We start from the raw sequence: 17,237 nt of genomic DNA, 5'->3' as shown, positions 1-17,237 counted from the left end.
ATGAAATCACTGCAGCTCCTTTCTCTTCTACAACATGCTGATTTGGTAACTCCCTCCCAGAGCCCACATGTCTGCACCCCCTCCTGCACCCGAATCCCCTGCCCCAGGTCAGAGCCTGCACCCGTCACTCAAACTCCCCATAGCCTGCAACCCTCCTGCACCGCCAACTCCATCCCAGAGCCTGCACCCCAAACAGGGCCGGATTAACCTTTTGTGGGCCCGGTGCTAAACATATTTGTGGGTCCCCATGGGGGAAATGGGGATATGGGGGCAGAGTCCTCAGAGCGAGGGGCTGGCCTGGGGCAATGGGAGATGAGTCATGGCACGGCAGGGACAGCCCCACTCCACCCAGCCCAGTACAAAGGCACTGTTTACAAACTGGGAGCTGCCAGACCCACGCTGTCCAGCCTGTCCCAGCACTGCCATTGTTCTTCTTCCCCTTGTGGGTGGGCCCATGCTGCACCATACTACCCCCTGCCCAGCACCCCTCCGACTCCCTACGCCCAGAGCCGCACCACCCAGAGACCCCCACAAACCCCCTACCCAGCACCCCTCCGACTCCCTATGCCCAGTGCCACCCCACCCAGAGATCCCCACAAACCCCCTGCCCAGCACCCCTCCGACTCCCTACGCCCAGTGCCGCACCACCCAGAGACCCCCACAAACCCCCTGCCCAGCACCCCTCCGACTCCCTATGCCCAGCGCCACACCACCCAGAGACCCCCACAAACCCCCTGCCCAGCACCCCTCTGACTCCCTTCGCCCAGTGCCGCACCATCCAGAGACCCCCACAAACCCCCTGCCCAGCACTCCTCCGACTCCCTATGCCCAGTGCCGCACCATCCAGAGACCCCCACAAACACCCCTGCCCAGCACCCCTCCGACTCCCTATGCCCAGTGCCACACCACCCAGAGACCTCCACAAACCCCCTGCCCAGCACCCCTCCGACTCCCTACACCCAGCGCCACACCACCCAGAGACCCCCACAAACCCCCTGCCCAGCACCCCTCCGACTCCCTATGCCCAGCGCCACACCACCCAGAGACCCCCACAAACCCCCTGCCCAGCACCCCTCTGGCTCCCTTCGCCCAGTGCCGCACCATCCAGAGACCCCCACAAACCCTCTGTCCAGTGCCCTCCCAGATCACTCCCCCACCCACTCAGAACCCCCCCACAGATCCTCTCACTGCCCAGTGCCCCCCAGCTGAAGACCCCCCCACAGCCCTCCCACAACTGCACAGTGCCCCGCACCTTCCCACCCAGAGCCCCCCTACAGATCCCCTCACTGTCCAGTGCCCCCCCACCACAACTGCACAGCGCCCCACACAGACCCCCCCACACCTCCCAGTGCCCCCGACACACACACACAGATCTCCCCCACTGACAGCCCCCCAACACACAGATCTCCCCAACCCCCAGTGCCCAGCACCTACCCAGACCCACTAGAGACCTACTCTCCTACACCCGAAGGCAAGGAAAAGTTAGTGCAGACTCTTGTGTCTGAGCGGTCGAGGCCACCAGAGGTCCGTACAGGCCAGCGAGTGGAGTGGAAGGAGCAGGGCAGAGCCCCCAGCCGGGTGCAGAGTGGATGCTCCCCAGGCATTTCTTACCGTGCTGGGTCACGGTGCCCCAGGAAGAGCTGTGTGCAGCCGCCACAACAGGGGCTGCACGAGGAGGGAGGCTCAATGTTAATATTTGTGGCAACCCCAGACCCTGTCCATGCTCTCTCAACCCCGGCTCTGCCTTGCCTGCAACACGGTGCTGTTCTGGGACCCCCACCACATCCCTGCCGATGCCCCTCAATCCTGACCCACAGCCCCCTGATCTCCCAGGTCTGGGCTCCCTCCCTCCAGCTCTGCTGATGCCTCTGGAGCCTGGTCCGTGCAGCCCAGAGGTTTCAAGAAGCAGGCGTAGCTGTACTGGCTCATCGGTGGGATTAATTGGGCCCGTTGTCTCCGACGGCTCCATTGGCTTTGCAGCGAGGCGTGGTGACCGGCTGGGCGAGATGCTGGTCTCTGTGGGGCCCTGTCCCACCGCTCCCTGCCCCTGATCATACAATCACCCCCAAATCCTGCACGTTGTCGGTCTCACAGGAGGGGCCCCCAGGCCCTGCCTGAGACTGTCCCGGGCCATTTGCAGATGGAGCCTGCAGTGCTGTGAGGTGAGGAGTCCAGGAGTCCCCAGGGAGCTGCCCTGGCTAGCGAGCAGAGGATTCCCCTCCTCAGTCAATGTCTGGCTGCAATGGACACGGGGAAGCCCAGATGCACCCTGGCCCTGTGCTCCCCGCTCTCCCTGGGCAGGAGGCAGCGCACAGGACAGCTCCCCAGGGAGAGATGCCAGCTGAGTCCCCTGGTCTCCCTAGCCCTGTTGCGGTGTGAACCCTGCAAACACCGGCACATCAGTGACACACACGTAGACTCACACACAGAGAGACACACCCCTCAGCCACACCGGCACAGATGTGCACACCCACCCACACAATTGCATCAGCCCCCAGCAATCGGAACAGGAGTGTTATTCTCCTCCTGGTTATTTTGGTGGTAACTGGACACCGGGCTGGGCCAGGCCGGTCTGCCAGCCGGCCTGTGTTTGCTTTGGCAGCCCCACTGGCTCCTGAGGAATCCGCCTGCCCAGCGGCTGCTGCATTTCGACAATGTGCCACGGTGGGAAAACAACGCGAGGCGAATGTGCAGCCGTCCCTGACCCCAGTGAGGAAGTGCCCATGGCCCCGAGACTCTCTGGTGGCACTGCAGCCATGCCACCCAGCTGGAACGGGGCCATGCTGCCGCCGCTGCCGCCACCACCACGCAGCACAGAGACTGGGTCAGGCCGGGCTCTGCAGCTGCGCTGCCCCAGAAGCTCGCAGCCCAGATGCCCAGAGCTTTGCGCTGGCGGCAGAGCGAGTGAGTTGAGGCTGTGGGGAAGGGGCTGGGGCTAGCCTCCCAGGCCAGGAGCTCGGGGGCCAGGCAAGACAGTCCCACAGGCCATAGTTTGCCCACCCCTGAGTTAGCATAGAAAGTGTAGACACTTTACTTTGACAGAATGGGCAAGAAAAATAATGGCCCAGCCAAAGGGTAGAAGCAATTTGATGTACCGGTAACCTCTCTTCAAGCAGGCCATTTTAACGCTTCCCTTTTACATACTATCTTCAGGGGCTTTATGTAAACTCCCCATCAGTAATGATTAACCTGGGAAAAGCGTAGGATAGAAAAAGCAGATGTAGATCATTCCAATAGACTGTTGCCAAGTCTGTTGGAAACCAAGAAAGTCAGCAACTCCAGTGCCGGCGCCAACTCTGATCATAAAAAAAAATCCCATTTTTAGACTCGCTCATGAGATTTTGGCTACCTAAGAACTGGACCTGGAAGAAGCACACCTACTGATTTTTGGATCTGTTTTCTATTCTTAAACATGGAGCAAATTCATATCCCACCTGTCAAAAAACACAGAAAGCGAGATACATATTTTTCTGTGGTGGTTTCTTTTCATAATTTTTAGTGTCTTTTTTCTTCATGTTCATCCCTGTGTATTTATTCAAGGCACCCATTTTTGTTTTGGGGAGGATGTTTTCTCCATTCTACTAGACACTGTTATGTTTATTGTCCTGCCACCATCATGAAAACTGTTTCACAAAGCTAGAGGCTTTATAAAATGTCAAAAACTGTTGGGCTGTCCAGTCCATAAATACCTTTTAGAAAATAACAGATCTTCCAACTAGGTCTAAATAATTATCTTCTATATTTCCCCTACTCCTACTGTTCATCTAACAATTATGGCACCACAACAAAATTCATGGCATATTTCCCACATCATTTCTCTTTCTTATCCTCTTTTGGTCTGTGTCAAGCTTGCCTGTACTTTTCCTTTCATGGGCAGCTTCATCTCCATGTTAGACCAAAACTGTGCTAGATAACCAGTAAGGGCCATCAACTAAACCCTCTTAATCCTAATTTCCCTTGAGGGGCTTTCCCACCTTGGGGACCTTTTTGGGTAAAAGACAAGCTCTTCTTGCCCTATTTTCTTCTGACCTTCTGACAACATGGCAACCCTTCAACATAACTCCTTTCACAAAAGAACAATTTCATATCTAGTGGGGTGATTGTTTTCAATTACTTAACTGTGTATTCACGCTGGTGATGATCAAATGCACAGATAAATGCAGCATGTATGCAACTGACATTTGCAAAATAATACAATGCGAAACTGTCTTCTATGTTGACATTTTATGACTTTCAAAAAAAACCCTAAATATGCAAGTCAGAATGCATCAATTCTCCGCATGCCTAAATCTGTGTGGTATAAATCTGCTCCTTGAACATCTGTCAGATACTTCTTTGTATAATGTATGAGAACATGTAAGTGCACTGATATGACACACAGGATCACAACACAGACTGACATTCAAGCAGAAGGACATAAATAGACAAGACAGAGGTGCTCTAGTTGTTGTCTCACACTGAGTAATACCTCTCTCTTCTAACACTGATTTCAATGGGACTTGCTTGTGGGGTATTGTATAGTCAACATAAGGGTGGCAGAATCTGGCCCAACATGAGAACAATAGGCCAGATCCTCAGCTCATGGAATGCAGCATGGCACCATTGGCTGGCCCAATATCATTAAAAGAAAACAGATAACCCAGAGTAGAAGCCAGTTACAGTGATTGGTGTAAGAGGGTTAGAGCCAAAGCCTGATAATAAAATTCATCTCTCTCTCTGTATATATAGAGCTCTTCTTGCCCTATATATATATAGAGAGAGAGAGAGATAGAAATGGAGAGAAAGAGGGAGATCATCTCTCAGAGCTCATCCAGAGCTCTGTGATAATAATAGAGAGCCCCAGAGGAAGCCAGCCCTGATTACAGAATGGGCCCCACCTGAGAGAAATTAGGTGATTTCAGTTTAACTACTGAGTGGGCCCAGCTGAGGAAGGGCTGGAGGAAACAGAATGCAGGGAGTCAAAAGGTGCCTGCAGGGTGTTGAGTGAGCACCCAGGGAACAGATTGGGAGACCTAGAAGGGAAGGAAAGAGGTGAGGAAGGAAATGGCCCAGGGAAAATTGTAACATGGGTAGAGGATTTGATTGAGCTGTGCAGTACAGAGCCCTGGGCTGTAACCTGAAAGTGAGGTTGGGACTGGATTCCCCTACCAGCCCCAAGGAAGCGGTGTACAAAGGTAGCTGAGCCCAGAAAGGGGGCTGCAGTCTGAATGTGACCTCGCTGAAGAAGGAGCTGTGGAGAGGCTGGAAGCTTTTTATTTCTGTTAAAATAGTTTTGAATTTGAGTGTGGATCGCTGACCCTGGAAGGAACAGGCTAAAGACTGTGCCTTGGCTGGAGGGGTGAGTTATCTGCAAGAAACCACCCCAGCCCCAGAGTGACTGTTGACAAGGACACTGTGATGCTCTGCCTGGCCATGAGGAAGTGCATAGTGGTGAGTAAAGCCTGTTACAATGCTTTTTCTTACATTCCTTTAACTGCAGCATGTCTAAAACAACTACACTTTTGTAGTTTTCCTTGTCCACTCTCTCTTTTCCTACACCTCCTGGCAAACACTGTATCCCAGCCCAGGTGTACAACCAGCTGATGATAGCACCTTTGGCGAACAGTAAATGACTTACTGTTCTTGGCCACTTTTATATTGTGTGATTACATGTGCTGCTAGCCCCCTATCTGCAGAAGGGATTCTTTCAGCAGCAAATTAACAGGAAGTGATTTACTTTGTCCACATTGGATACAAAGTTAAGGAGGAGCCTCACTCCAGGTTGCACTTGCTTTTGAAATTTTTATTTCCTTATTCCATAGGTCCTTTGGAAGAAATGTCATACAAAATGAAATCCAAGATTGCCTACCTGGAACTTCTTTTTTGGATGGGATAAGTACTGCTGGTAAGTCATATAAATATTTGTGCTGCTAAGATTTGAATTTACTTAGCTCCTGGCCTAGCCCAAATTTGATTGTGTGTTTTTTATTTATTTTGTTTGTTTGTTTGTTCTTATTTTAGATTGTGCTGCCTTGGAACAATAAATAAACTCCAAAATAGAAAAGGCCCAGTCTGTGCATTAAGGGCAGGCTTGCTCTCTCTTTTACTTTCACTGAGCAGTACTTTCATTCCACAAGTCGCCCCCCTGACTTCAGTGGGAAACTTTTTAACTAATAAGACACTAGAAGTGTGCGCTGTAGCAGCAGTGATCCCTTGTTGGCACATTTTCAAGAGCTCAGTTACCATTTGGGTGCTTTAGTGAAGTGGCCAGACTTTCAAAAGTGCTCCACACCTGCCAGCTCCCACCATTCTAGCCTCCTGAAAATCTGCTGCTAAATGTTTGTCAGTAGCCTCTTTAAAGTCAGAAGGAATGTGGGCTCTTTTATGCCAGCGGGGGGCCGGCCCCCCGGCGATGGCCGCGGATTACATTTGCATCAGTCATCCTAATCATAAGGGGCCTGATCCAAAGCTCATAGAAATACTACCTCCTTTCACTTCAGTGGCCTTTGGTATAAGTCCTCAATGAACAAGCTGATTTTGTCAGCGGGCTGGTAAATTTGCATGACAATTTTGCAAGGAGGCTGATTGAACTGCTCCAAAGCAGGATATACATGTCCCTGCTTTAAAATACCCCTTTTTTCCTTGCAGTTGTTGGAATTAAATGGAATATTTTTGTCTTGTTTTTTTTTAATTACAGTTCAGTGATCTCTATCATTCCTACTACACTGGCTTGGTGGTGTGATGAGTATAAGATTTCTAGCCTCATTCTGCTTGCTCAAGGCAATGTATTATATTAACTGATGTGTTTAGGAGCACCTTTATGGCTATGTGTGAACTTAACACAATCATGTAGTGCAGCTAAACAATTCTGGCTCACAAGGAGACAAGATCCTCAGCTGGTTAAACTGGTGACCCTATATTTACTTCAGTGCTCTATTACTCCGTAGGGTCTGGCCCTTGGCGTGGAAAGCTATTTCTTTGAATGCCATGAACCTAACAATTATTATTCATATGGGAAGGTCTCTTAGCAAAATCTAAGATTCTCATGTGCACACACTACACTACACAGTGGGAAACAGGAGAAAAAACACAGTGTGGGGGGCAAGGTGAATTGTTCTGATGTATTTAATTGTGCGGATACAGTGAGTGAAATGTTGTATATGGTTCTTTCAGCAGCGAGTGTTAGGAACGGTTGCCACCTGCTGGGTTTTACTGTTAGTGAGTGAAATAGATATACTGAGACGGAAGATTTTAATACAGAAATTGAAAGAAATTCAGCAACCCGGGAAAGGATGGTTTCAGCACCTAGAAAAAGACATAGACATTAAACCAAAGAAATTAGAACAGACCTTCACCAATGAACCCTGTGCTTGAGCAAAGTTTATGATTTACTAGCCTTTTGCTAGCTTTTAACTGGATTTGAGGCAGTGGAAAGAACATCATTTACTCCAACCACATTGCAAAGGGGAGTTGGTATTATTGCTAAACCCCAGTTCAGCAAAGGACTTAATCATTTGCAGATCCCAGCCTGCCCAAGAATGAGCAACATACATTTGATTTTCAAGATGAACATTCTGTTCCTGCAATCTTTTTAACCCAATCATCTCTTTCTTCAACATATACAATCCATAATCCATGACAACTTCAGAAGCTCAGACAATCAGTGTATTATGTCTGCTCATTATCATGAATGTTATCATAAAATCAGGAATGGTATGAAGAAAGTAAATAAGGAAATGTTATTTACCTCTTCACATAACACAAGAGCCAGGAATCACCCAATTAAGCTAATAGGGAGAAGGTCTAAAATAAACAAAAGGAAGTACTACTTCATACAATGCACAGTCAACCTGTGGAACTTGTTGCAAGGGGATGTTGTAAAAGCCAAAAGGATAACTGGGCTCGAAGAAGAATTAGATAAGTTCACAGAGCACAGGTCCCTCAACAGCTATTAGCCAAGATCAGGGATGCAACTCCATGCTCTGGGTGTTCCAACTGCCAGAAGCTGGGGCTGGACAACAGGGGATGAATCATGTGTTAATTGCCCTGTTCTCTTCATTCCCTCTGAAGCATTTGGCACTGGCCACTGATGGAAGACAGGATACCCTGATTCGCAACCCCATGGACCAGGCGGCAGCTGGTCCTGAGCAGGAGCCCAGATGGTTACGTTGTGCGGCAGAAACTGCAACTGGTTGCAAAACGGGAGGGTTTCGCAATGTGTCGTCACACCGGCCCAGGGAGGTGGGGCCTCTGGTCCCCAGCACCCACCTGTGGCCGGGGCCGCCCGGTGCTGCAGCGGGGGGCAGGGGGCATCTCTCTTCGCCCCCCTGCCAGCCCTGAGCGCCCAGCCCCACACTGGGCGCTGCCCCGGGGTCCTCCCTCCCCACCCCCGCTGGGGCTGCCTGGCCCGGGCCCCCGGACAGCGCAGCGCCGAGCCCTGTGGCGGGGAGCCCCTGGTGCAGCCCCCCTGCTGCGGGACCCCGCGCGGATCTGCTTTGGGGGTGTTGCCTGGTTTGTTCCCATCGCAGACACCCCCAGGGTCCCCGCAGAGGTGGGGTAACGCTCTGCCGTGTCCGGGCTGTGGTTTCTCAAGCCGTTCCCTTGGGTAATCCCGGCTCTTGGGAAAACAGCCCCAATCAGTATCTCCCCCTCTCGGGGCTGACTCCTGTTTCTTCTAACACAAGGACCGTGCTTTTGCCTCTTAATTGTCCCACCTGGCAGTGTCAACCTGTCTCCCCTACATCTGGGTGTAAAGAGAAAGGGCTCAGGTATTCCTACAGTCTGCTTCTGAAGAGCTCTGTGTAAGCTGGTTAGCTTCTCTCCCTCACCAACAGAAATTGGCCCAATAAAAGATATTACTTCACCCACCTTATCTCTCTAGTTTGCTTAACAGTAATACAACTTTATATAGGCCATAATTACTGGTAGAGTGAAGCTGATCTTTACAGCATCATCTAGGACTCTGGCAGTGTGAGATTTCTTTCAGCAGCATCCTCTCTGCCAGGCATCTAGGGCCTCAGCTGAGTGCGCTTCCTCTGAGCAGTGAGAGTTATGATCCCAGCTACGGGCGCTTCCTTACAGCAGCAAGCTGCCAAAATCAACAAGGAATCCAGCAGCATGCGCTTCCCCACAGGAACTAGCTTGCCAGAGGTCGTTAGGATGTTGGTGGTGATGTTTGTGCTGTTTCCACTGTACAGCTTTCTACTCTCTCTCTTTGCTGCAGGCAAACCTCATGTTCCATCTTCCCTCAGGGGAATGACTTCAATGGCAGTGCTTCTGTGTCAGCAAGAGCACAGCTGTGGTCCTAATAATTAGCTCAGAAGCACAACCTTGAGTGAAAAGAAAGTCATAGAAAAACCACCCCCGACAGTGAGGCTTTGATGAAGACAAACCTCCCAGCACCCACAAAATGTTTGATTCGCTAAATACTCCTATTCAGTGCATCCTCGTGAAGGGCCTGATGTCTGATCCTGAAGTGCTAAGCACAGGAGTTGAGGTGTTTGTGGTCTCAGGATCTGGCTTTTGGTTTCAGCTTACAAGTGAATTTTTGCATCCTGTACTTATGGACACTGGGTTCTTGGGCTAGGAATGAGAGAGAGAAAAGGGTGACGGATGATGCTTCATAATCATTTCTATTGCAATGGTGATTGGACCAATTTTGCTGTGACCTACTGGCTATTCTCTGGTTGCTTCAGTACTGTGCCCAGTGGAAATGGCTCTGTGGTCCCTGTGTCCAGAAACCCCCATTGCTGTGTTCTCATCACTTGGGCACAACTGTCCAATGCATTCTCACATACATACATAGAGTTCAGCTGCAGTAGCCTGCAAGGGTTAAGAACATAAGTGATTTTTTTTTCACTTATGTTCTTAAGGGTTGGGACCAAGTCTTTTAACTTTGTGCCCCAAGATGGAACAGTCTGAGGCACCATAAAGTGGAAGAATTATGGTCATATTGTGCTGGGGGGGAAAAACTCCTCTGCAAAATATGAAGACAGGATGTATCTTACCCTCTCCTCAAATGCTGCGAAGCAGCATCCCAGGTTTTCTCAAAAAGAGAGAAGCATACTTCAAATAGCTCATCTCCATTGGGTTCTCTTTTTCACACACTGTTCTGGCACCAGAAAAGCAGCAAAGAGGGCCAGGGAATCTACAGCCCAAACTACAAAATGTCCCTACATACAGTATACGTTCATCCCCAGCTGCTCCTTCATAGGCACCAGTTTACACACATACACGCACATTGGAATGGTTACTAACCTAGTTCTATGTGTCCGTCACAATTGCTGGCTGCATTTACAACTGTCTCACAACACCACAAATAACAGAACAAAACTAAGACAGGTCAGTTTAGGAAAGGATTCCTTCCTCCCCCGAACTGGCAAAGGAACTCAACAGAGCCAGGGCAAGCCTGAGCAAACAGGTAAGTCTTGCAAGATACCCTGCAGGTCAACAAATTGGCTCTGTCAAACCAATGGAGGAATTGGATTCCAGAGCCAAGGCCACCCTCACTCCACTGATAAAGCCCTTCTTCCAGCCCCCGAAAAGGAATTCAGACCTGGGGACTGCTAGTGATATGTCCCAGCTGAGTTCAGGTGGTGGGATGATGCGTAAGGAGCAAGGCTGTCCTGTGCTGGTAACAGAGGAGAACATGTTCACATTTGTGCTCCCTCTCTGTCTATATTGACGCATGCACACCCCCCGCTCCAGAGGGAATGCCTCATGCAGAACAGGAGACATGCTTGGCTATTAAATGGCCAATGAATTCATGCCATCTGCTTCAGATTACTAGCTGAGTGACAGCTTCACATGGGTCAGTGACTCTCATTATCCCAACAAGAGGCTGCCATGTGCCTGCATGTCAGGAATTGTGCTTAATTTTTACACTGCTGATTAACTAGCGATTTCATCCTCTGCCCATCTGGGTGAATTTAGGGGGGATGGGGACTAGTTCACTGGACATTTGGGGAAATGTTGAATGCTGGATTGCACAATGTTTGTGTTTCAAAGACTATGTGATGCTATTAGATACTGGCAGATTCCCAGGGGTCCTGCTCTTTATCATGCAAGTTAAGTCATTCTTGCTACAGTCTCCCTCCACCCAGATCCTAAAGCTGGTGAGAACTGAGTGTTCATTTTACTGTAAAAACTAACTCAGCGTGTTTATCCCGGAACCTTCCTACGCTTGGGCATCATGTCTCCTTGTTTTTCTTCTCTCATGGGATGATTCTGGAGAGGTGACTAGGAGATGCAAAGGAACCAGGTGACATCTGAATTGCTGAGCCCGCAAAGGGGCCTTTAGGCCATCCCTCCCAGCTGCCACCCTTGGCTTTTGTTTTTCAGGCTCACTCGCGTGATTTATTAAAGAGCCGGGGTTTACAAAAGGAGGCAGGCGTCCATGTGCACACGATCAAAACCAGTCCATAAATTTGCTTTTTAACAGCTTTTGTTCTGGAGACATCAGTCCCTCGGCTGGCCTAGGGCTCGTTAATAAAAATGAAGCCTTTTTGGAAATGGTTGTTGCTTGTGTGATACATGAGCCCTGCAAATAACCATTGTCCCCAGTCCATCATTAGCAGGTTTTTCTCTTTCCTTCCCACCCCCAACCATTGATTTGAAGCAGAAGTCTCTGTAATCAAGGTATGAAGTTTGGTCAGTTCTCAAAACCAGCTATTCCTGCACTAACTAGATTTTTTTTTCCAGGCAAATTTGAGCTCAGGGATATGGCAGTGACCTGAAGAATCTGAAGTCAAGATAAAATTAATAGTAATTAAAAGACATGCTTTTTCGTTATAACTTCTATATCTTGGCCAAGGTAGAAGAAACCCCAGAGACTTTCTGGGGCTGGGACTGTTTTTATTCTTCTGTCCTATATAGCACTGAATATGTTGGCACTTAAACAAGCAATAATCCAATTCTGGGTTTGGGTGGCTGACGGACTCAGGAAATAGATAATTGGCTAGGGAGTCTCCTCTTCTAGGATGCTGGTCTGAAGATGGTATATGCCAATGGTTACTAGTAACTAGTTATTAGTAATTAGTTGGAGGGGGAGGGATAGCTCAGTGGTTTGAGCATTGGCCTGCTAAACCCAGGGTTGTGAGTTCAGTCCTTGAGGAGGCCACTTAGGGATCTGGGGAAAAAATTGGTCCTGCTAGTGAAGGCAGGACTAGCTGACCTTTCAAGGTCCCTTCCAGTTCTAGGAGATTGGTATATCTCCAATTATTACCTTATTACTGGCTGTTTGGTGGATCTGTGCCAGAATGAATCAGGTCTCAGTGGACATGTGCTCACGACCGCCACAGAGATTGATTCAGAGATTCCAAGGCCAGAAGGGACCATTCTGATCATCTAGTCTGACATGGATAACAGAAGCATAGAACAGTCCCAAAATAATTCCTAGAGCAGGTCTTTTAGAAAAACATCCAGTCTTGATTTAAAAATTGCCAGTGATGGAGAATCTATCACGACCCTTGGTAAATTGTTCCAATGGTTAATTACCCTCACTGTTAAAAATGTATGCCTTATTTCCAATCTGAATTTATCTAACTTCAACTTCCAGCTATTGTACTTTTTTTCTACTAGATTCCAGGGACAAGAATTGAATGGGCCATGAAGAAAAATACCATTTCACCTCTATTGGCACTCCTTCCATTGCAGAATGAAAGATCATCCCACATTACTCCTACTCAGATGCAGTGTGTGACATCTGTTTGGACTTCTAAGGAAGACACTCATATCCTCATGGATCAGACAAACTAAGCACCAGAGATAATGGTGGGGTAGGGAAGCCAGAGTCAAGCGGAGAATAGCTGGACATCATGATGAAAGTCAGAGAAAACCCATCAAACCGAGGGCTCCCTGTTCTAAAGGATATGTTAAGACACCCCCTTGGCTATTAGCATTTGAGTGGGAGAACTATCATGGACTCTAAGGGCATTGGAAATGGTTATAAAACAACAAGAAAATAAAGATTTACGCAGTACTGTATATATTTGCCAGAAGTGATTTGAACACCAGTATAATTCCTCCTAGCCCACTCCTACCCTGACACCTACGCATTTTCAAAAATGTGTTAAATCAGAAATGCCCCCCCGGTGTTCAAATTCTGCCTTAATTTCACCACACTTCTCCCTTCTCTGTATTCTCCCTTCTCTGTATTCCATGGAGACCCCTCCTGCAACAACAGTATTGCGGTGTTGTACAGTAGTGGCCCAAAACACTAGTGTAAAGTGTGGTGATTTGGTTCATTAGCATTGAATGCAGCAGTATTTTAAAATCACTCTCTCTTGGGTGATATATGAAAGGGAAACAGTAAGTGGGAAAAGGCCTTATGGCCATCTTATGTTATGATACTTTTATATCACATGCAATGCAAGGTTGAGGACTATCTAGTTTTGCAGGATTGGGTGCTGGTGATTCAACAGGAAGCATTGATTCCTTTGAGTAAGTATTAAACCAATGGCCAGAACAGCATCAAGGGCCCTGCTGGAGGAACTGTCTTTATAGATGAGATGTAAAACTGCTATCCTATAATCCCATTTCTGCAAGAGTAGGAGTGTTTAATCCTGGTACCCTGGTCAAATTCCAGATCAAGCAATTACTATCTGCTTCGCTGAATCCCCCTGTAACTTCACATGGTTATCTCCTGCACTTCCTGCTTTATTCTGTCATGTAGAGTTCCTGTTCAGTGTTAAACACCTTGCTTGTTCTACCCCAGAGATGGCTGAATTTCAGAGGTGGGTGCAATGTGTGTATAGTCTATATATTTTTGTAAAGTGGTTTGGGAGTCTTCAGGATGAAAGGTGCTACAGAAATATAACAGATGGTTATATGATGCACGTATAGTAGTTAGAACTGAATCATCAGGGTGTTTAGTGAGCATTTCAGGAGATAATTAGAGGGTCCCAAAGTGAAGCTGAGCAGATCTCAATGAGATACTCTGTCAGGCCATTCCAAGGGCCTTTTCAGCAGCATGGAATTAAACTGCAAAGCCATTTTTATAAAGAAAATAGTTATTATGTGAAGTAAGGTATTTAGTTGACAGGTTTTTTTTTAATTATTTAACCCTTTCCTCTCCAATTCCTAAGAAGGTTAAATGCATTTTCAGGAGGCATCTTATATTGACCCCTTTAATTGATAGGAGAGCCGTAATTCTACAGCGCCTCACAGAAACTGGAAATCTCTCCAGACCTGTAGCTGAGTATCTGTATTTAATGGAAAGTGCTTCAGATTTATGCCACTCCTAAAATTCTCTTTGTTACAGTGCCCTGAGTTTGGGCTGTGGATTCGGAGGCCTTAGCAATCCTAGAAAAGTTTGCTGGTATAGCTATATCAGTATAGCTGTATTGGCAAACCCACATAGTATAGATACCATTTATACCAGCATATGCTTCTGCCAGCATAGTTTATACCAGTTGCCCAAGAGACATAAGCTATACTGCCAAAAGGACTTTTATGCTGGTATAAGGGCATCTACACTATCCTGGCATAGCTTTATTGTTAAAAAAAAATCACACTCCTAACCATTATGGCTACACTGGTATAAGTCTTATCTGTTGACTAGGTCCTAATATGTTTCTAACATGGTTGCTAGCTGCAATCCTCATCTGAAATCTTCTTCTGAACATGTCAGGTGTATTGTAAAAGTCCAAGTAGATCAGTATTCTGCCCACTAAAGTTTTTGAAAATTAAACAAATATTTGCTATTTAAATGCCTGTAGCCAGAAGGCATAAATCATCACATCATGGAGTCTGTCTATCTAAGTCAGTGGGTCTCAAACTTTTTTACTGGTGCCCCCTTTTCACATTGCAAGCCTCTGAGTGTGACCCCCCCTAATAAACACCCTTTTAAATAGATTTAACACCATTATAAATGCTGGAGGCAAGCAGGGTTTGGGATGGAGGTTGACAGCTCGCGACCCCCCATATAATGACCTTGCAACTCCCTGAGGGGTTCTGACCCCCTGTTTGAGAACCCCTGATCTAGGTACTATATGGGCCCCGTCAGTGAGGCGTCTGACCACCTGTCCTGACACCAGAAGAGTTCAGGTACTAAGTCTGAGCTCCAAAATACCTACTGCCCCAGGCCCGTACCCTTAGACCCAGCCCTAAGTGTGTAGCCCTATGACACAGCAATGACTTGCTCCCTGGATTACAGAACTCTGCATGCATGGGACACATGTACAGTGCTAGCACATCAAAGGACTTGACCTAACGGATAAGCATCAGGAAACAAGAAGAGTTTGAAAGACTGTGTAAACATCCCTTAATGTGCAAGAAAGTCTACATTTCTCAGTGTAACTCTGAGCCAAAAAAACACCACACTGTAGCTCCCCTGTTTTTTGTGATGTTCCCTAACACTGAAATAATTTGAGTTTTGTCTGAGTGCTTGAAAAAATGCACCTTAGAATGGAAACTCTTCTTGGCAGGGAATCTGTTCTTTGCATGGCATATTTACAATGAAATATAAACAATAAAACATCATCAACAAGTAGTAAATCTTCAAGATTAGCTAAAGTGGGAGCGGGAAGTGCTTGGATTTCTGTCCGATTCATTTGCCCTGCGTTTGACTTTAGGTTTATTTTAACAGCTATTATAAGCAATCATGGAGTTAAAGCATTTAGGAGAACCTTCAGGACTGTTTAAATTAAATCTAATATACATTCCCAAGGCTTTTCTATGGGAAACTTTGGGCTAATTGGTTTCACTTTCTTCCAACCCATTCAGCTCTTTTTCTCTCCTATCCCAGCCTATCCCCCCCATACTTCGCTCGCTCAATGAAACATTTTCTCTAAGTTCTCCCGGCCCAAATGAAACTTTCGAAATAGGAGGCCGGTTTGTCAAATCCATTGAGTAAGATGACCTATGTTTATTATCAGTAAAAATGAAATTCCAGGTATGATGCATCACATCAGTTACTCAAGAAAGGCAAAGCTACATGTCACAACGGAATGGCACCTGAATCAAACTCTTCTCTCACCAGCCTTGGGAAGTGTCTTAGGATTCCTGCTCCCTGCAAAGCAGCGGGAGGGAGACGCTGGGATCAAACAACTGATGAAAAACTAACAAGGAGGTTTGGCTACAGAGCATGTACCCCTAGAGCAGGGGCTCTCAGAGTTTTGTACCGGTGCCCCCTTTCACACAGCAAGCCTCTGAGTGCGACCCCCCCTTTAGACATTAAAAACACTTTTTTATAGATTTAACACCATTATAAATGCTGGAGGCAAAGCGGGACTTGGGGTGGAGGCTGACAGCTGGACCATGTAATAACCTCATGGCCCCCAGAGGGGTCCGGAGCCCCAGTTTGAGAACCCCTGTGCTAGAGTCTTGTGGGGATAAGTGTCAGGTACATGATCCGGAGGAGACTGGCGCGGTTTGTAACTGGCAGGACAGCGCTGTCCCCCTCTCCTGGTCAGAGCAGTAGCAGTCCTGCGGCGCTGACCCTAGGAAAGCCGTTGCGTTGGGTCTCGTGTGTGGCCAGGGCCAGTCACTTGCGGTTCTTGGCAGCTCCTGCGGCCCGGCCCGGCAGAAGGCGCAGAGGCAGGGCGAGCCGGAGTAGTGTCTGTAAAAGGGGCCCAGGGGCCCCGCTGCCCCGCGGTGGGTCTCTGGCGGAGCCGCTCGGAAGCCCAGGTACCCAGGCGCGGCTGCGGCGGAGCAGGCGGAGGGAGAGGCGGGCACGGGGCGGGCCCGGGGAAGCGGGTGGAGCTCGCCCAGCAGCCGCCGCATCTCCTGCAGGGAGCTGCTCAGCGCGAGGATGTAGTTGCGGGCCAGCAGCAGGGTGGCGAGCTTGGAGAGCTTGCGCACCGCGGGGCCCTGCGCGCAGGGCATCACGTCCCGCAGGCCGTCCAGCGCCTGGTTCAGGTCGTGCATCCGCCGGCGCTCGCGGCTGTTCACCTTCAGCCGCTGCTCCTGCTGCTGTTCGTCCGACTGCTCCTTCCTGCCGCCCCGCAGCTTCGCCCCGGCCCCGCCGCGGGGGCTGGGCTCCCCGGGCCCCGGCTGGGGAGCCGCTGGCTCGCGGCAGAAGGCTTCAAACAGGAGCTGGGGGCTGCCCGCCTCCTCCAGCTCCGGGGACGAGGCTCTGCTGGATGTGGAGGCCACATCGGAATCCATGGGGCAGCCAGAGGTGCCCGCCACCTGCTTCCCCCCGGCAGCCCCGGGGTGGGACTCCCCACTGCTGGGGGGCGAGTGCACTGGGTCGGAGACAAACTTCCCTTCCCTGCCTCCCCGTCCCCCTCGTCGGCTGGGCGAGTGTCGTGGGCTCC

The 17,237-nt window shown here is 48.9% G+C and overlaps 1 protein-coding gene and 1 long non-coding RNA gene across 2 annotated transcripts; one reads left to right on the top strand and one right to left on the bottom strand.

Moving 5' to 3' along the window:
* The first annotated feature begins 4,919 nt into the window (after positions 1 to 4,919).
* Positions 4,920 to 15,124, top strand: LOC123355271. The gene is made up of 3 exons (XR_006575040.1): positions 4,920 to 5,430; positions 5,802 to 5,884; positions 12,559 to 15,124. It is a non-coding gene; the product is annotated as an uncharacterized LOC123355271 (long non-coding RNA).
* A 1,088-nt stretch (positions 15,125 to 16,212) lies between these two features.
* LOC123355267 (oligodendrocyte transcription factor 3-like) lies at positions 16,213 to 17,200 on the bottom strand. The gene has a single exon (XM_044997553.1). The coding sequence runs from the start codon at positions 17,083 to 17,085 to the stop codon at positions 16,318 to 16,320; it is 768 nt and encodes a 255-aa protein (XP_044853488.1). The 5' UTR covers positions 17,086 to 17,200; the 3' UTR covers positions 16,213 to 16,317.
* Positions 17,201 to 17,237: the final 37 nt, after the last annotated feature.

This window comes from Mauremys mutica, chromosome 23, assembly GCF_020497125.1.
Source record: "Mauremys mutica isolate MM-2020 ecotype Southern chromosome 23, ASM2049712v1, whole genome shotgun sequence".
In the NCBI taxonomy this organism is placed as follows: domain Eukaryota; kingdom Metazoa; phylum Chordata; order Testudines; family Geoemydidae; genus Mauremys; species Mauremys mutica.
This window is presented reverse-complemented; position numbering and strand designations above follow the sequence as displayed.

Bases quoted from the DNA above. Each gene is read 5' to 3' on its own strand.
- LOC123355267 (XM_044997553.1), bottom strand. From the start codon at position 17,085: ATGGATTCCGATGTGGCCTCCACATCCAGCAGAGCCTCGTCCCCGGAG.